Source organism: Gossypium hirsutum, chromosome D07 (assembly GCF_007990345.1).
Source record: "Gossypium hirsutum isolate 1008001.06 chromosome D07, Gossypium_hirsutum_v2.1, whole genome shotgun sequence".
NCBI lineage: Eukaryota > Viridiplantae > Streptophyta > Magnoliopsida > Malvales > Malvaceae > Gossypium > Gossypium hirsutum.
In genome coordinates, this window is record NC_053443.1 from 9,279,938 (window position 1) to 9,300,073 (window position 20,136).

At 32.6% G+C, this 20,136-nt stretch overlaps 2 protein-coding genes and 1 long non-coding RNA gene across 4 annotated transcripts; 2 read left to right on the plus strand and 1 right to left on the minus strand.

Annotated features, from left to right (window-relative positions):
• Window positions 1–1,283: 1,283 nt before the first annotated feature.
• On the minus strand, window positions 1,284–1,943 carry LOC107956604 (uncharacterized). The gene is made up of 2 exons (XR_005916070.1): window positions 1,825–1,943; window positions 1,284–1,613 (listed from the first exon to the last, which is right to left on the minus strand). It is a non-coding gene; the product is annotated as an uncharacterized lncRNA (long non-coding RNA).
• A 3,733-nt stretch (window positions 1,944–5,676) lies between these two features.
• On the plus strand, window positions 5,677–10,007 carry LOC107953954 (transmembrane protein 33 homolog). Its single transcript, XM_016889403.2, has 9 exons — window positions 5,677–6,051; window positions 6,826–6,943; window positions 7,092–7,192; window positions 7,503–7,628; window positions 7,902–8,022; window positions 8,122–8,206; window positions 8,702–8,815; window positions 8,928–8,967; window positions 9,598–10,007. Exons 1-9 carry the CDS (start codon window positions 5,884–5,886, stop codon window positions 9,748–9,750), a joined length of 1,026 nt encoding a protein of 341 aa, XP_016744892.2. The 5' UTR covers window positions 5,677–5,883; the 3' UTR covers window positions 9,751–10,007.
• A 3,226-nt stretch (window positions 10,008–13,233) lies between these two features.
• LOC107953952 (isoprenylcysteine alpha-carbonyl methylesterase ICME) lies at window positions 13,234–19,973 on the plus strand. Of its 2 annotated transcripts, none has more exons than XM_016889401.2 (11): window positions 13,234–13,699; window positions 14,565–14,641; window positions 15,430–15,499; window positions 15,704–15,784; window positions 16,406–16,480; window positions 16,721–16,822; window positions 16,907–17,044; window positions 17,925–17,990; window positions 18,104–18,247; window positions 18,539–18,629; window positions 19,509–19,973. In XM_016889401.2, exons 1-11 carry the CDS (start codon window positions 13,434–13,436, stop codon window positions 19,668–19,670), a joined length of 1,272 nt encoding a protein of 423 aa, XP_016744890.2. In that variant the 5' UTR covers window positions 13,234–13,433; the 3' UTR covers window positions 19,671–19,973. The 2 variants fall into 2 exon arrangements, with proteins under 2 accessions (XP_016744890.2, XP_016744891.1); XM_016889402.2 differs by having other exon boundaries at window positions 14,570–14,641.
• Window positions 19,974–20,136: the final 163 nt, after the last annotated feature.

Consider the following 20,136-nt stretch of genomic DNA (forward strand, 5'->3'; position numbering starts at 1 on the left):
AATAAACTGGTTATTAAGAGTCATTTTCGAAAGCTAATGCTCCCATCAAATTTAACAATTTTAAAGAACAATAATTAGCCTCCATCACATGTATATATTTTAAAATATTATTTATTTAAGCAACTGATAAAAAGCCTAAAGTAATTTATAAATTTTTCAAAATTTATAATAATATAAATCGAGTTTAAAGCAGTACTTTCAAATTAATTCTTGAAAGTAAATTTTGTTATTGTCTACCCTGGGCTTCTTATAGCTCCCACATTTCCACTTCCTTACATACAAACTTCTATACCATACAGTAAAGTACATCAAAACCAAATACTTATATGTTGCTCTGATTATTCATTTTTCTTTCAAATTCACCCTTCAAACATATGAAAAAAAACCATATAGGTGGGTAAATGACGTTGCAACAAGGCTATTTAGCACTTATGGAGGTGAAAAAAGGGGAAATGTTCATGTTAGTGTGATGAACGGATTACAGATAAATGAGTGATATTTATGCTTTGATGGAGTGGTGGGAAGAACTCAAGAGACCATTGAGCTTGAAAAGGGTCTAAAAATGGGAGGTATAATGTCGAAATAAGATGATGAAGAAATTCTTATTTAAATTAACAATTCAAATCTTGTTGCCCTCTTCAATGCTTGTCAACTTGAAATCTTGTGATTCTAACCTTTTGTTGGGATTTTTGTTTCCTCAATTAAATTGTTAATACAAGGGAAAAAAAATCTTCGAATATTTTGTTGGGATTTTTGTTCCCTTCAACAAGGGGTGAAGCAAGAAAAATGTTTTAAGGCCAGAAATGAATAATAACTTTTTTGGAAGTCGAAATACAATTTTATCATTATCTTAACTTGTAATTTCATTAAAGCTAAAAGAATTATAGATAATTTTTCCTTTTGGGTCAAAAGGTCATTCACTACCAACCCCGTCTTTTGCCCCTCCCACCAATCAAATGTTAATAGAAGGGAAAAGAAAAAAAAAACTTTGAGCACTTAAACATGTCTCTTTCAACACAACAAATAGATTTATAAGTACGATTCAATAAAGAATTAATGAAGTATCTAATTCATCAATGCAAGACCATCAAGAAGATTTCTAAATGTAATTTTTATATGTTAGATATGTCACGATTACACAATATAAATATAACATGAAAAAAACATAAACGTAACACGAATACATTATTCATATTTAAATTGGAAGCACGATTTTAATTATTAGTTTATTATCTATATATTTCAAGATCAACCAAGTTGTTTTTAGTATAACAAAAAACAAATTAATCCTCTCAACACCTTTTTTTTATTCACTACTTTTTAGTACAAATTATTGAAAGGCCTAAAATTGGAGCCTTTGAAAGAAAACAATATGTTTTTTTATGCAGTACAATGGCACAAACAATAGCCACGCACACAGTTATAGCGTTTACAACCTTGTCCACAAGGTTTGGCGCAGTCTGAATCTTTGCTGCATTTAGCATCATTAGATGGTAGCGGCTCAAATACTGGCAAGCAACTACATTTTCCGGTTTTTAAGTCACAAAAGCCGAGATGTTCACAATTCAATTGACACTCTGAGTTATGAGTACATGCTTCCGAGTTCAATACACCTGCAAATTAAATAATAATTGTCATCATTTATTTATTTTATTTTATTATTTGTTTTAGATATATATATAAAATGAATTTGAGACAAACGAGATTTAAATCATAACAATTGCAGCTCCTCTTTTATCTCTAGACTATAAACTCTTTTGTACAAAAATTCTTTTATGATGTAACAACTGAAAATTAGAGTAGAGAAATATTGTATATACTTACAAAATGCTACCATAAGAATGACGAAACAAGAAGCAATGCCACAAGAAGCCATTGTTTGCAAACTATTGAGAGATATAACTAAGAATTGATTATATGAAGATGAGCTAATTATGTACAAAGTGTGAGGTATGTTACACATTTTATAGTTGAATTTGTGAACTTTTTGAACCTAATATTAAATATTATGCAATAACAAGTTGATTTTTTTTCCAATTGTGTACAAAATAAAAATCTCATATTAGGAAAATAGAGATTTTGCAATTTAATATTCACATCACTTATGGTATAAGTTAAGAGTACAAGTAAATTAGTTATAGTTACCATATATATATATTGTTGACACCATTTTTTGATAAAACGGGGCCGACTTGGATTTTAAAAGCAAAAACAAAAACGGGAGTCGCTACCAATCCTTTTTTTGATGAGGTGTGATCGGTTCACCTCGTAAAACGGTTGTTTTTAATAAACGATTTAGATTTTATTAAAACAACGATTTTGGTCCACGAAATTCAAAAAACCAGGTTCGGGAGTCGTTATGCACGAGGAAGGGTTAGCACCCTCGATACGCCCAAAATTGGTACCTAGTCGATTACTTAATGTCTTGGTGTCGAAAATTCGAAAACTCGAAAAGAATTTAAAAATACGATCCCTCTTTATAATGTTGATTTAAAAATGCTTTAATTAAATCAAAAAATGGAAAATGCCTCCTTATCTCGAAGTGACAAGAGGCCACGCCCAGTAAGTTAGGGCCCGACATCTCATACTTATTAATACACACAATATTAATACACACTCAACACGCATTATTTGAATACTAGTATTAATAATTAAAGACGAAGAAAAAAATATTAAGTAGTATATATAACAATTTCAACATGAGTAGCATAAGACAAATTAGAACAAATAAAGTGCAGGATATTTTTTTAAATGATAATAAATGAATTTTGAACAAATAATGTGGAAAAGAAATATTTAAAAAATATATATACACAAAACTATTTTAAAATACTATGTATGAAAAAATTTTAAAAATAAGTAATATGTATGTACATGTAGACGCGTAAAATAAGAAAAGATTTAAAATGGACTATAAACAAAACATAAAAACAAATAGCATAGTTGAAAAGGCACAAAATAATTTTAGACTAATTAATGTATATAATATATAGGATAAAATAATATATTAATGTATTAATGTATATAATTAATACATTCTAATATATAGGATAAAATAATATATTATGTACTTAAGATAAATAGCTAAAAGAATTTACGTCATATAAAAGCTTAAAATAAGTACATAAAAAAATAAGAGAAACTTTTTTAAGCAAAACAGTGAACTAAAGTAGACAATGTGCACATATATGTATATATTTAAAATAAATAATGTATATATATAAAAAAAACTTGAAATAAATAAAGATGAATTTAAAACAGTTTATAATAATAATACAAGAGGAACTCTTAAATACTATAAAATAAAAACAAAAGCAGTTTTAAAAGGAAAAAACGTATATATAAATAGGGGCTAAAGGGGTCAAGGGTGTGATTGGAATCAAAATAAAATTGAGGGGATAATTAAAAATTAAAAGATGGAACGAGGGACTGATTCGCAACATGCTAAAAATATCAGGGAGCGAAGGAGAAAATATCCCAAGCCCCTTGTGCGCAGCGTTTCAGTGCGAAGGACTGCACAGTCAAAGGACCTAATTGAAACAGACCCAGAACTCGTGGCCCAAATCTAAAAGAAACAAAAGGTTGGATTGCACTTTAGCGCAAGATGGAGGGACTAAATGCATAAATTACCCATTAGGGTAAAGTATGCGCAAATCCCCCCATCAAACGGCGCCGTTTCACTTAGCATTTAAGCAAAATTTCATTCCAGCCTCTGGTCTCTTTTTTCTTTTCTTAGTTTCAAAGCTTTTCCCCCTTTTCTTTCAAGCACCCAACCCTTGGGTTTATTGGCCTCCGGCGTGCCACCATCACAGTCACCAAGGCCAGTGACCGGCGATGGAGAAAAAGCTTCGAACCTTGGCCTTGGAACACCCCTGAAAGGCTAAACCCTCAATCCCGAAAAAGAAAAAAAATGAAGAAACTCGGCGCCCTTGGGATCTGGCGGCCGTGACGAAGGAGAAACCTCCGCGGGCACAATTACGGCGCTTCCTCGGTAAGTTCCCTCTTCCCTTTTTTATTACTTTTGATTTTTTATTATAGTTATTTAAAAGCGATTTGCAAAAGAAGAGAAAATAAAATAAGATAAAAGAAAACGAAGAGAACTGTTCAAAATCAACCTTTAAAGTTCGGTTTCTGAGTTTCGATTCTCTGATATGTGTTCGTAAAAAATTACAAAGGTTGAATTCAGGCTTTTATAGCTGAATTACAATGCTTTCTTCTTCTTTATTATCTATTAACTACTATTATTGCCCGCGTGCTTCTTCATTTGTGGTTGCATTCAATTCTTTGCAGGTGCTAGACGAGCGTGGTGAAGTGTGGCGGCGGCAGCGTGCGGGGAATTGGAGCGGTGCATAGGGGCAGGGACGCGCATGCGCCGCTGGAGAGGGTTAGGGTTTGCTCCTCTCTGCCGAAACTGTTAATATCATTTAGGCTAGGTTTTTTTTTAACATTTTGGGCCCGTTGGGTTTATTTAATTTTGGCTTTGGGCCACTACTGTAATAGACTGTCTTATTTTGGATTTTGGGTTTCTATTTTGGGGCCGGGCAAAAATGGGCTCTTACAGTTGCCCCTCTTTGCTCATTTTCGTATAACGAGAATAGAGCAAAGACTAAGAAAGGCCAATTTTGCCCAGTCTCGCCGAGTCTTGACTTCTTGGTGCCTTTCTTCTTCAAGTAGCCTCATTCTAGTCCACTGTGTCTCATTGCCTTGATCCACTTCACTATACTTCAGAGAGATACGACTTCAATCTACTCTGTTGCAACTCCATGGGGATGAGATTTGTGGTTTTAGCCTGCTCCACTACTGCTTAGGGAGATAATATATGTGGTTTTAATCCGTTCCACTACAACTTCAGGGAGATAGGATCTATTTTTCGATCCACTTCCTACCAATATAGGAAGACAGGACCTACTATCTTCGATCTACTTCACGTCAATACATGAAGACAAGATCTGCTTTCTTCGATTTACTTCGCCACCAGTATGGGAAGACAAGATCTGCACATTTGATCCACTTCCTACCAATATAAGAAGACATGATCTGCTTTCTTCGATCTACTTCATGCCAATACATGAAGACAAGATCTGCATCTTCGATCCACTTCCTACTAAAAAAAAGAATTTTTTTAAAATTTTTTCGTATATTTATATCTGATCTGACACGAAAAAAAAGAATTTTTTTTTAATTTGTACTGGGTGCCGGCCATTGACAGGCCAGCACCCAAATTTTTTTTTAATTTTTTTGTATATTTATATCTAATTCTGACACGAAAGAAAAGTAAATTTTTTTTTTAAAATTGTACTGGGTGTCGGCCATTGACAGGCCAGCACCCAAAATTTTTTTTATTTTTTCGTATATTTATATATTATTCTGATAAAAAAAGGAATTTTTTTTTACTGTTGAGTGCCGGCCATTGACAGGCCAGTACCAAAAAATAATTTTTTTCTTTTTTTCTTTCTCCTTTTTCGTATATCAGTATTATACAAATTTAAAAAAAATACATGAGTTCCGGCCACTGACAAGCCAAAACCAAAAAATTAATTTTTATAATTCTGACACAATTATTAGATAATTATTGGTGCAAAAAACGAGTAAGTACGGTTTATTTTAGTTTATTTTAATAATTATTTTTGAACTTGAGTTATTTTTTACAAATATAATTTATTTTTAGGTTAGTTTGGTAAAACCGCACTTTTTGGGTCGATGAACATAGGAGAGGAGAAGACTTGCTAGTGGACCTAAAACAGCAACTTAAAAACTACTCACCATATTATCTTCTTCTTCTTCATCGTCTTCCTTTGCTGCCTTCTCAACTAAAGCAGATTTGTTTTTTTTTCTTTTTTTGAAGTAACCATTTTTGGCGACAAAAACTAAAGAAAATTAAAAATGAGTGAAGATCCCCAGAAACTCAAGAAAATAGCTGCGGCCGCCTACGATTACGAGAACGATCCCAGATGGGCTGATTATTGGTCCAATATCTTGATTCCTCCTCACATGGCTTCTCGCTCTGATGTTGTTGATCACTTCAAGCGCAAGTTCTACCAGCGCTATATCGTTCGTTCCTTTTCTTCTCTTTTTCCTTGCATAATTTTACCAATTTGGGTATATTTGAGATTCTCTGTCTGAGTTTTTCTTTCTCTACCAACTTGCAATCTTGATTTCTTAGCTGATTAAGACGGAATTTTGCTATCTCACGTCTGCTTTTTCCTCTCTTCTTTTAGTGTGATATTCAAGAATCTTGGAATTGACATTTGGAATTTTCCATTAGGGTTTTCTTAACATCTTATTTATAAACTTTTATTTCTGGGGTTTGTTAATTTATATGTGATTATTTATTAGTATGATGCTTTTTGGGGCTATTAGATACTATAAGACAGCAACACAAAAAACAATTTCGAATTGCTTTTCTTCTAACCCAATTTGATTTTGTTTTCGGAAGTTTTACTTCTCAAGTCTTCATCAAATTCCTATAGAGTTGCTAAAAAAACCAAGTAAACAGTAGAAAGCAAGACCATTATTTATTAAGAATGAAAGCTCAAGTGTAATGCAACTCCAAATACTAAAGGCAAGTGGTAAAAGAAATAATTTAATATATTCATAGTTATTAATTGTTAAAATGGTCTACATAAGGATCATAGGGAATGCATGTCCTATTTCGATGGTATTTGGCTTACATGTTAATGTTGTTTGTGCAATTTCTTGCGATCGTTCTACTTTGCTATATGAAGGTATCTCACATTTTAACACATTTCTCTTTCAAATAATTTTCTAGTATTGTTCCTTGACCTGCTCGTAACTAATGATTTATGGGATGTCTTTCATGAAAAGGATCCTGATCTTGTGGTAGAGGCTATGTCATCAAGTGCACAAACAGGGTCAGCAAAACCAACTTCATCGTCAGCCTCATCATCGGTAGCAAATGGTGAAGCTCGAGCGTTCAGTGCAGGTAAAAAATCGTTGCTTCTGAAATTGAGGTTATGGAAAGAAACTAAACTCGTAATAAATAACATAAAAATTGGATAATTTTTCTATTTGATCTTCCTTATTAAGGTGTTATTTCCTTCATTGAACTCAATCATAAATTCATGATCTAGGCTCAACAGCTAGAACTTCAGGGCCATCAGCAGGTTCAGGTTCAAATGCAACTTCTCTGCGCTGGGATCGGCACACAATACAATTTTCTGTCAATGCTTGGGTATACTACCCCCCACCATCCCATTTCTTTCTCCCACATGAACATATTTGTATATTAGCAAATGATTCTTGCCTTATCCTTCTTTTTTGTTTTTAAATGAGGAAAGAGTGCATTTTATTTCCCTCTTTATTCTTGCATCTGCCATAGAGAGACCACCTTGTCGAGGAGCTGATTGGCCGTTAATGTATAATTAAATTTATAAGATGTAATATTTAGCCAGTTGCTAGTCTTGTAACTTGGGCCATTTTTGACTTCATGTACATATTTTTGTTAGATTCTTTTTTCTTTAGTTTTGTTTTTTATCTTGCAGGTTTTTATTGTGGCTGTGCTTGCCATCTTTCCACTTGTCCCTAGAAGCCTTTCAAATAGGGCTTACCGGCTTTCATTTATGGGCACTGCTTGTTCTTCTGTATACGCTTTGTATGCACTATATGGGGTAAACATATTTCCACTGACTTGTCATACATTTGGTAAATATATGATAGTTTTATGGATAAGGAAAGTGCCTGTTTGGGTGGCTGGGTTACATTGTTTCTTTACCTTCTTCTTTTTTTTGGGTTGTCTGTTTTAGTTTCTTTTGTTTTGAGAGAGTCTGGGCTTTAAAGAACCGGGCCTTGTTTTAATTTTAATAATAATCCAGCCATTCTATTTTCAAAAAAATATATATATAATAGTTTTTTCTGTTGAACCCATTCTATATGTTATGCAGAGGCCAAGGGCATGGACTTTACAAGCTGTTCAAGTGTATTTTCAATCAGTAATTGCAACCAAAGATTTTATCTACTTTATCTACTGCCTTACATTTGTCACTTCACATCTTTGCCTTAAATGTAAGCATTCTTCTGCTCATAAACACTTTTTACATTTTTGCTCCTGAATTCTCTTTATTATTATGTAGTATGATGAATTGATATGGACCTTCACTGCAGTTGCTTTGATTCCCATTTTATGCCGATCACTCGAATGCATTGCAAAGTTCTTAAGGCATAATTTTAGTCGTTCTACCTTGTACAGGTAGACCTTTATTCAGATAAACTATCTTCTGTATTACAGTGTTCTGGTTTAGGTTTTTTTTTTTAATTAATCTTGTGATCAGACTATTAATGTTCACTACAAGAAATTCAGTTAAATTTGCTGGGTGAAATTTCCTTATATGAAATGGCCTGAAGTTCAGATGGATGGAAACTGTGTTATTATCTGAAAAGGCACAGTAAGGGGGGTTATACACTCAACTTTTGCTGAAAGGAATGGTGCTAATAAACAAAAAAACTTACTTCGTGAATGTTAATGCTACTTATCCTTTTTTTTCACTTTAACCAATTCCTTAGGTGTATTCTCTCAAAAAAAAAAATCCTCAGATGTATAGTACTTCGATTTGTTCTATGACATTCATTTTGATGTCGCCTCAAACCTGGATGAAATGAAATGCTTGCGTCATGTATGTGCGTGTCTAACCCCGAGGGTTTATTTCTATGCTCCTTACTAATACTATATCCTTTGTTTGAACAGGAAGTATTTGGAAGATCCTTGTGTGTGGGTAGAATCAAACAACACCACCCTGACCATTCTATCATCACATGCTGAGATTGGACTTGGCTGGCTTCTAATTTTTTCCTTGTTCTCGTCAGTTGCTGATATCTTTTTTCTCTTTTTGGTTCATATTTCCCTCTAAGCTTATACATTCCATGACCTCTAGCTTTTCTAATTTGCCGAAATTTTCTATTAAATTTTGTAGGTGGCAACGCAACATTGTACAAACTTTCATGTACTGGCAGGTCTGTAACACTACTTCTTACTTTTCATGTATTACCTTTTTGTTTATTAGTGACTCTTTGGATGGCAATGGCATGATAGGTGGGTTCAGTACCTAGTTTGGTTATTACCAAAAAACTAGTATTGGAGCATATGACTTATCAGTTAGATACTTATTGATCCTTTGGTCTTTGTTTATATATTAATGAATGTGTTCTGCTTGTGCTGTATGATTTTTATGCATCTTATTATTCAGGAATTAATTTTTTTGCTCCGTAAAAAGAAAAAGAGTTGAAATGCGAGTTATTAGTTCTCTCTTTTTCCATTTTTAGTTTTAAATGATTTTGAATATAAAGTATCTTGAACTTGTTTATATAATTTTCTTTGCATATAAAGATTGGTATTTGATGTTTCTTCTTGGATTGATTTTCTGTCCCCATTTTTCTCTCTTGCATTGTCCGTATCAATGATATGTTCAACTTCATATAGATCATGGAGCTGTTAATTCATTGATGCAAACAATGCTTGCAGTAACATTATGGGGAAAAATATTAAATACAAAATAGTTTTGTATAGAAAAATCTTTCTCAACATCGAATGCATTTCAAACGGTCTAAATCCTTTGTGCTTTGCTTTTATCCACTGTCTGACAGCTGTTGAAGCTTATGTACCATGCTCCTGTTACCGCTGGTTACCACCAAAGTGTGTGGGCGAAGATCGGGAGGACTATTAATCCACTTATCCTGCGTTATGCACCATTTTTGAACACTCCGGTTTCTGCAATTCAGAAATGGTGGTCCAGATAGAAGTAATATACAAAGAATTCTTTGTTCGTTTTCTAGCTTTTTTTTTTTTTTGGGGGGGGGATAAAATGAAGTTCTATTCCAACATCCAAAATGCAAGATAAACTTGCTACATGAGAACTATGGGTTCTGCCTTACAAGTTACAATCTACAACATTGAACATGGACAGCAGTGTATGTGATAATTCCTACAACCCTTGAATTGAGTCTCACAATATTAGCAATAATAATAAGAATAATCTGATATGTTTGGCATTTCATTGAAGATGGACATCCCAGTTGTGTGTTTTAGCAAGTGACAGCTTGAAAAGGTTGTTTGCTTTTGCTGTCAAGAAAGTGATGCGAAGAAGTTTATCTATTTCTTTTAATCTATGATAGAATATAAAAACGGTAAGTCCAATATCTTCTTACATGACACATGTCCACTTGATAATGATTTAAGTTTTCTTTTTCATAGTATATAACAATGATCAATTTTTAGTAATAGTTCTTATACTACAATTAAGTTTGAGAGACGTATGCTTTATATTTTTTTATATTATTTGATAATTCAACTTTTAGTTAATTTAAATATTTTATTTTTATTAAAATATGTTTACTTGAATTTTAAAAATGTTAATACGGTTAAACTATATTCTTATTCTTAAATTTAAATCCATTTCAATATATTTTTTGTCCTGTAGCTGAGGTTTTTTTTAAATTTCAAAATGTTATATTAGTAAATTTTAATTTAATAAAAGAAATTTAATTTGTGAAAATAAAAATACGAAGATTAAATTTTAAAAATACAAACTTTTAAATTTATAATTTTAAAAAACTATTTTATCAAGGCGAATCATGCCTAAAAGATATATTCTTATTAAAAATTCAAACTATTTATGATTTTAAAATATTTAAATCATTTGGACAAATTAAATCCGACTTTAAAAAAGCCTAAAGGCTAAACATAGAATTTCGTTATTGTTATTATTATTATTTGGGATCGAAACCTAAAGATAGATTTGATATGGGTTTATCCTTGTCTATAGAAACGTACAGAAGAAACAAATTGAGTTGAGTCTAACACATAATACTATTATTATATTATAAATTTATTATTTAATACACAAGATAAGATTTAAATCGCCCAAAATCGAAAATGATATTTCATATTATAATTTAAAACAAACAAAAGAAAAAGATATCATAATTTTTATTTATTTATTTCGTATTATAATTATACTGATAATTATACCACATCAAAAAATATATATTGATATTTATATAAATTTTGAAGATATATTGAAAAAAATATTTTATTGCATTATATTTTACTGAAATTATATAGATAGTCATTCAATTATAAAAAAAATATTTTAGACATTCAAAATAAAAAATTTGTAATTTAGGCACCCACATTACATTATCCGATCATTTCAGCCACTCGTATTAAAATCATAAATGGTAAGCTGTTGATTTCCATGTAATTAAAAAAAATCCATTCATTAAAAATTTATCATTTTAGTCCCCAAACTTTTTATTTAATTTAAATGAGACATAACCCTAAAAAATTGGGAAACTTGCTTTGTGAGCCTTTTGGTGTTAGTTTCAAACGCAACAGTAAAGAAGGAATTGGAAAGGGAAGATAAAGGAATTTGGGTTAGGGTTTCATTTTCAAATCAAATTTGGGAATTTCAGGAATGGTAAGATAAAGGACCTTGTTTCCTTAAGCTTGGGCCACGTCTACAACCCACCGCCATGTGGGGCGTCACTGTCACTATTGATGCTCTTTGGTCACCCAAGTTTCTTTCTTTTTAAATCATTATTTCTTTATTGCTATTAGATCCATAAAAAATCGTTTTGATTGTTTATCATCAGATTTTTTTCCCGCATTTGTATTAAATTGTTTTTGGATCTATCTTTGTGAGATCTGAGATGAGAAAGATGTAAGATTTGAGGAAAAAGATGTCAGCTTAGATTTATGGGGGTTTTAACTATTTAATTATTGTTTTTCTTTTATTTTGATTAACAATTAGTATTGACCAATTATTTTTTATTCCTTGAAACTGGTAATATGACATCCAATAATTGGTCCACGTCTCAAAAAAATGTCATGTCATATTTTTGTTAAAGCTTTTAAATTGTAAACTTTTTATTTTGAGTGCCTAAAATGAGAGCTTTTTATAGTTGGGTGACTTTTGTGTAGTTTACCCAATATTTTATAACTAAAGTACATCCAAAGTCACTAAATTATTAATAAATTTATGTTTCAGTTACTCAACTTTAAAAAAGTAACAAAATGGTCACTAAACTATTCGAAAGTTTTCATTTAAATCAAATGTCTTATTTGTTTGTACCGCCCAGGCCCGGCCTTGGGGGTTGTTTGAAGGTCTGGCCACCTAGGGCCTAAGGCTAAAAGGGGTTTAAAATATTATTTTCTAATTTTTAATGGGCCTAAATTTTTTTTATCAACTTTTAAGGGCCCAAATTTTTTACTAACTTTTTAAGGAACCTAAAGTCTTATTTTATTGTTTTGCCTAGAGCCCTAGAAATGTCAAGAACGAGCCTGGTACCACCTATACCAATAAAAAATCACATTCCTCTTCTCCTTTCCAATCTCCGACATTGACCATTAAATCAACTTGGATATAAGGCATATTCATCTACTTGTTGATGGGTATTGATTCATTGTACTGATCATAAAATCGTCGCTCGCTTCAAACTCGTTAGCTAAACTTTAAAAAAATTTAACAAGTCAGTGACTTACATAAAAACTTTTGTATAGTTCAATGACTTAAATGAAAGCTTTTAAATAGTTAAGTGACCATTTTTTAACATTTTAAAATTGAGTGACTAAAATATAAATTTACTAATAGTTTAATGACTTTAGATATAGTTTATCCATATTTTATTATTATTTAACAATGTTGCACTTTTATGATGTAATTGTACCCAACATATCGCCAAATCGAATAAGCAGGCAGTCATCCATGATCCACTAGCGTTGCTGATCTGGTCATGACCCACGACGCATTGATTATTTCTATTTTTGGCGAAGTATACACTAAACCAAACTTATCCATTTAATAAAATATACATCAAACTCTGACATTATTTTTTGATTCGTGTATAAATATTATTTTTTGTAATTTTCAATCTTATCATAACGTTTATTTTGTTTTATCATTTTAGCTTTAATTTTGTTTTATTTAGAGATGAAGCAAAAATTATTCATAATAAAATAGTTTATATCTAATTAGAATATTTATAATTTAGTGATATTTTAGACAATTAAATTTTTGGAAGGAATATTTTAAAATTACTTTATATATTAAAAAAATATGTTTGTTTTACTTATGGAAGAAAACAAAAATCAAAAGATTGGCACCCCAATCCTATCGTGTCTGGGGTATTCTAAGATGGACCCCACTAATTAATCTCTTGCCACGTGGCACGACATTAATCGTACTCTAAAGTAGTAACATCAACACCAAAAGCAAAAGGAAAAAAATTACCTAATGACAATGATAACAACAAAATTTGAACCAAACAAAAAGAATAAATAGGCTTTGAACAAAGCAAGGCAACGCAAGGATTCAACACAAATCATTGACTAAAATCAGATTAAATTTAAATAAAGAAAAAATTCCTTTCGCAAATCTGAGATCCCCGCTCTTTCTTATTTTTTTAATTTTTAGGGACCGGCGATGGCATCAATGTCACCGCCGATACATGACCTCCGTCAACATGATGAAACTGCTACTCATTTTTATTTGGACGTTAGGTGTTTGATTTGCAGGTTCCTCGGCTTCATTTTTGGGACGGAGACCTTCGGAAACCACCAGCAACAGCAGTTCCCTCGGAAGCCGGAAAATATGGAGAGGCAGTCGTCTTTTAGCCGAGACTTGGGCCATGCGGCCGCCGAGACTTATCTTATTACGCGGCTTACATTTACTCTCCTTCGATATCTCGGGTATATAATATATACATTGATATTATATTATACATATTATTTACGAATTTCAATTGCTTTCATTTTATACTGAATTTTGATGAAGTGGCACTTTTATAAGAATCGAGTTAATATTTTTTTTAAATTAATTTAGTTCAATATTTTCGGTTCTAGGCGGTATTTGGTTGCCTAGATAGTTGAAGGAAAGAAGAGAAGCAAAGTGAATTACCGTAATTTTTTTGAATGTTTGCTTAGGAGTTGAGCGAAAGTAGGTTGAGTCGCGTTGTGTTCCAATTGAGGATCTGCGGCTCTATTAGGTTGAGCAAATTTTCACCCGCTTTATGATTTAATGGAAATGTTTTTATCACTCTCAACCTTATTCTGCTATATTTGAGCTTGGTTCTTCTCAAATACGCTTGCTGCTTGGTGTTTTGTTGATCATCTTTTCGGTACTTTTAGGCATGTTATTTGGACTCTGGTGTGACTTTTGGATATGAATATGAGCCCGACATACCTTATGTTTAAATTTTATAAAGTTTTTCATTTACGTGGGGGGTGCTTAGAGGGTCATATCAAACATGTTTGTTGGACATGGGCATTAAACACGGATGTTTGAAAGAAAGAAGAAGAGTTGTAGCAAGGTAGATTTTAGAGATAAAATTAATGAACAAAAATAGTTCCTTTTTTAGCCTCATTTACACAAATATGTATATTTACGTTAGATTTTAGAGATAGAATCAGTGAACAACAAAAACAATTCATTTTTTTAGCTTTTACATGCAAATAGGCATATATGTGTACATGTTTTATTGTCCACAAGCTTATTTTGTATTGCTTTCATCTTCATTATTATATATATTTGTTTTAATCATACATTTGCATTCAGGGTAGGCTACCGGTGGTACACAAGATTAGTTGCCCTTGCTTGTTATGCTTTGCTTCTTATGCCTGGTTTTCTTCAAGGTATTTTCTATATTATTGATTGATGATATCTTCTGTATGAACTTGCAAACTTGTTATCAGGAATAATTTACTTTTCTTCTTACATGAAAATAGTAGATTTTGGCTAAAGTGAAAGTTTAACAAGAGGTTGCCTCTTGTAAATCATCTAAGAAGCAAAAAGAGTAAATATAAAAATGAGGAAAAAGGAAAAAGGACTTAAAGGTGTTGAGAACTTAGTATATTTTGCATAATCTATTCAGTATTCTTTGTTTAGCTCATCTGTTATGTAGCATTATCTAAAAACTTTTGAAATTATCAGAGTTCCTTTCAAGCTCATATATATTTATGACCCGCATGATCTTTTACAAAAATATTTGAATACTATATATTGACCCAATATTTCTTTCCCGGTAGGGTCATTTTAGAATATTCATTAACAATATATGTTCCTAGAACTTTTTGAATTGTCAGTGACCAAGTGAATTCATTGACTGAGCTGTAACTCTGCCCTATGTGTCTTGGTTCTCCCACTAACTGGATTCAAGGGGGACAACTTTTCGTGTCTGCTGGGAGTTGCAGTCAAGTTTGTGATCATACAGCTGCTTGCATCGGAATAAATGACAGTTGCCTTATGTTTGCCTTCATGCTTAGGCAGTTTAGAGATAATTATATTTGTGAAGAATGTGATCATACAGCTCTCTGCTTTTTTGTTCGCCTATGCCAGAAATAGTTACTTTTGTTGGTTGCTTTCAAATATCTTCAGATTGATAGAATATGATTTCTTAAGCATGTCTTGTTAAACTTTGCAGTTGCGTACTGTTACTTTTTCTCGAGCCAAGTGCGACGGAGTATTGTTTATGGAGATCAACCAAGGAATAGGTATGTGAATATATGACACATGTAATTATGGAGTTAGGCCAAGAACCATGTATTATGCTGGCAGAATGCTGGACTCTTACTTCTAGTAGCTATGGATCAAACCTGGCTCATCAAGCAAAAAGACTAGTAGTAAGATTTTACAAACTTGCATGTCACATATCATAGATTAATGCTGCTATTTTCTCTTTGATGGTGGTTTGACAGATTGGATCTCTACTTGCCCACAAATACTGATGGCCCAAAGCCAGTTGTGGTGTTTGTGACTGGGGGAGCATGGATAATTGGGTGAGTGACTTGAGATTGCTGCATGGTGTATCGGTCTCATTTTAATATACAACTGTGGATTTTGCATTTTCATTTAATTTGGTAGAGTTGAACGTTCATCGGTTCAGACGGTTTCAAAAACTGATTAAACTGACATAAAACTGACCAAACTGATGAATTGATTTGATTAACTGAGAAAATGAGTGGGAACTTGGAGGATGAGAGAACATGGGTTGGAAGAATTAGTGGGAACTAAATCAAACTTTTATAAAAGGGAACAACGGAGGCAGAGAGAACATGACGTGGAAGAATGGGTAGAACTAAATCAAGCTTTTGTTGCTTCCACCATAAATCCAACATAAGTATGAAATACATGATATAGCTTTAAAATTCCTTAATATTTCATAAAGGGTTCTGCATTGGGTTTTTCTTAGGAACTCGATAATCATCTATTGAAATATATTATTTGAGGTCTCTATAAACCCAAAGAGAATTTAAGGCTGAAATTGCTCATTCAGTGGACTTGAATGATCAAACGATGTATCAACCTCTTTCATGTCTAGCTGACCGTTAATATTTATTGTAAGTCAACCTCTTTCATTTTTTTTAATGTTAAGTTTCTGAACTTTTCTGTTGATTTAGGTACAAGGCTTGGGGTTCTCTTCTAGGACTACAATTGGCAGAAAGAGATATCATAGTAGCATGTGTTGATTACAGGTATTACTTTGGTTGATGCCATGGCATGGTGCTAGAGTTCATGTTTGCCAAAAATACCACCCACGTATGAAGTATTCTAAGTGTCGAAATAAATACTTCATTAACAAAATACCATATCCAATGAATGATTTTGCCTCTATGCTCCATACAATTTCCCTCCCCTGTTATTAACTGATTCATTTATGAATCCTGTCTCTTTTCTTCTAGTGCTAACCATCTTTTCCTGATATTTGTATGCAGGAACTTTCCCCAGGGAACCATTAGTGATATGGTGAAAGATGTATCTCAAGGGGTCTCATTTGTCTGCAATCTCATTGACAGATTTGGAGGTGATCCTAATAGGTGACTGACAGCTTTCTTTGATTTTGCATGCCTCTTCTATTTCCTTATTGTCTCAATTTACTCTTTTATGGTTATTTTGAATAGAATCTATTTAATGGGGCAGTCAGCGGGAGCACATATTTCTGCTTGTGTTCTTTTGGAGCAAGCAATCAAAGAATCTAGAGGAGAAAGCACCACCTGGAGTGTCTCCCAAATAAAAGCTTATTTTGGCTTATCTGGAGGGTAAACTTTTATGTTTTTTATTTTTTATTTTTTATTATGTGCAGAATGTCATACTTTCCCATTTTTTGGGGCTTAATCAGTGTATATAAGCAACGGGATTAACAACTCACCAGGATCTTTATGTGACTACCAAGTTCATGATGCTATCTGAATACCCTTTTATTACCTTTTGTATGATAAAAATGTTTGTGTCCTAATAATGAATGAGCAACCAGCTACATTTTTCATTTCTTCTTATGTAGGGTGCATGACTGTCCCATTGAAATGGTTATGAACATTAATGCTTCAGATAATACCCAGCTGAAAGACATTTAGCTATACCTTTTTTTGTGAAGCATTTGTTGATGTTTTTTTTTTTTTGGAAAGTACATCTTGTCAATATCTTGAATCACTGCTGCTGTTTTGTTTTGATGGTTTGTTCTAAGTTCATGATCTGTAAATAATTCTCCTTAGATTTCATGCATCTTTTCACTCTGGAATTTTATCTTTTTTATCATAGTTTCCACCCTTTCTGAATCTCCTAAAAGATATCTTGCAAGACAATATCACTGGAGTGGGAATGACGTGTGTACAGTGCTTTTTGTTATGTTATTTTATAAAGACATTTTGTGGTGTATTGATTTCTCAAGTATCAGCCGGTAAGCAACCTGCTTCCTACATGTCATATGCCAGAAAGAAATTTAGCTTAGTTACTACACACTAACTTTTGCCTTTTAAAGGAGACAACATTAACTGAAACTAGTTTTCTTATGGAACAAGTTAGTCCTTTTCTGTTGATTGATAGTTGTACATTGTATGGTCTTATTCCCCTGTTAAATTGTATAAACAGATTGCTAGTTGTACCCAGATACGTGCTTATTCCCGTTTAAATTGTGAATAGGTACAATTTATTTAATTTGGTCGATCATTTTCACAATCGAGGCCTTTATCGTTCCATCTTTTTAAGGTATAGTCCCTATAATATTTTTCTGGTAACTATTCTTTCTATGCTTATTCCTTTCCTTTTATTACCCTATGTACCATTTATTGCCCAACTAAAGCTCTGTTTCAATGTTACAGCATCATGGAAGGGGAAGGATCCTTTGAACAATTTTCTCCTGAAGTTAGAATAAAAGATCCACGCAATAGAGAAGCTGCTTCTCTTCTTCCTCCTATTAAACTTTTTCATGGAACTTCAGATTATTCAATACCATCAGATGCCAGGTTAGAATGCGTGTTGACATAGTGGTAACTACTAAGTTCTATCGGATATAGCGCCTAGATGTTAACCATTTAATATCTTCGTTTACTTCTATTTAATTCCATTACTATATTTTTATTCTGGAATTATAAGATGTATTAAGTAATAACGATTGCAATTGGAATGATTCTGCCGGATTGTGCTCTGTAGTGAATGTATTTTGATGAACAGACATCATACTGCTGCAACGGATTTACTGCTATTTTTCACAGAAACAGGTGTATTGTTTCTTGACATTGACGTTTACTGTGCAGTATAAACCTTGTAGAATCTCTGAAAGGGGTAGGAGCTGAGGCAGAAGTAATTTTATATGAAGGAAAATCCCATACTGATCTGTTTTTACAGGTTAGTGATTATTACTAGCTTTTTAATGTGAATATAGGTTTTAATATTCTTGTTTTACTGCAGTCTAGTCATCCACCTCTAATCTTTTGTTATGTGAATGAACTAATATCAAAAATTCGCATTTCACATTCATTATCATACTTGACTCGTGGTCCTTTTAAATCTACATATAAACTGGGATGACAATGTCGAACTTCGGTTTAGTTTAACTTAACAGGGAAATGAATCAATTTCCCGAGATCTTTGTGAACTTAGCTCAAACCACTTGAAGCTTTACTTGGAAACAGTAATTCTAATAGTACTAACAACTAGCATATACTGTTTTACCTGACTAAATGCACCCAATTCACCAAACAATGATCTCTACTGCATTTTTTTCTTGGTACGGCACTTGAAGGTTTCCCAGCTTTCCAGTCCTTGAGCAGTTAAATTTGCGACAAATATTTGTCAATATGGTATCAATAAACTCAATAAAGGTAGCATGGAGGCCCAGTACTAGGAGTAGGATTGCATTTTGTCTCCTCTACTTAAAAAATAGGCAAGTTAGTCCCTATATCTTAGATCAAAGAGCAAACTAATCTTTTTGTTAAAAAATACATCCATTTTTACTGTTAAAAATTTGTTATTGTATGTCAGCATGAGTTACACGTGGCACATTACGTGTTTATTCCGTCCACGATACTTGTAATTTGTAGTACAAATTGATGAATTTTTTAACAAAAAAGGTCAATTTGCTCTTTGAACTAACGTACAGGGACTAATTTACTCACTTTTTAAGTACAGGGTCAAAATACAATTTGACTCTTAATTCAGAGACCTCCATAAGAATTTTACTGATAAACAGTCTTTCTGCCCCTAAAATTTAGTACTGCTATGCAGGATCCATTAAGAGGAGGAAAAGATGATCTATTTGATCATGTGGTTTCCGTCATACATGCTGGTGATGAGGAAGCTCTTGCCAAGGATGCTTCGGCACCTCCGAGGAAACGCCTCGTGCCGGAGATTTTGTTAAGGTTGGCACGTCATATCAGCCCCTTTTGATTTGTGGCCGAGATGTTTCTTTTCTTAAGCTGAATTTCCTCCATATTCATATTCCTTGCAGCATCCATTGGGTTCTTTCATTCCTATTTAGATATTGTAGGAACATCAGCCTGCCATGAAATATATAGTGCATTTTCCTTTAAAACATAGGCAGCGTTTGGTGTCATTTTTTAATATCCCCACAGTGATTTTTATTATTAGGATTATCTTATCACTTGTGGTTTGGAATCATTGATCGATTATTGGGGATGTAAGAATCACTGTGTTTTGTGTTATTAAAAATCAATTATTATTTTCTTTGAATGTCTGGAAATAATCAGGCATATTGCACAAGATTGTGAAAATATGAGTTATATTATTAAAAGGTATTTGTTAAATATATATATGTAAAAATGAATTATATTAAAATTAAAATAAAAGATGATTGTTTCGGAATCTCGGATTTGATGAGAACTTAATATAAGGG

Bases quoted from the DNA above. Each gene is read 5' to 3' on its own strand.
- LOC107953954 (XM_016889403.2), top strand. From the start codon at position 5,884: ATGAGTGAAGATCCCCAGAAACTCAAGAAAATAGCTGCGGCCGCCTAC. The intron at 8,023-8,121 runs GTAAGCATTCTT...CCTTCACTGCAG, and splicing joins TTCACATCTTTGCCTTAAAT to TTGCTTTGATTCCCATTTTA. The intron at 8,816-8,927 runs GTCAGTTGCTGA...TAAATTTTGTAG, and splicing joins CTAATTTTTTCCTTGTTCTC to GTGGCAACGCAACATTGTAC.
- LOC107953952 (XM_016889401.2), top strand. From the start codon at position 13,434: ATGGCATCAATGTCACCGCCGATACATGACCTCCGTCAACATGATGAA. The intron at 17,991-18,103 runs GTATAGTCCCTA...TCAATGTTACAG, and splicing joins TATCGTTCCATCTTTTTAAG to CATCATGGAAGGGGAAGGAT. The intron at 18,630-19,508 runs GTTAGTGATTAT...ACTGCTATGCAG, and splicing joins ATACTGATCTGTTTTTACAG to GATCCATTAAGAGGAGGAAA.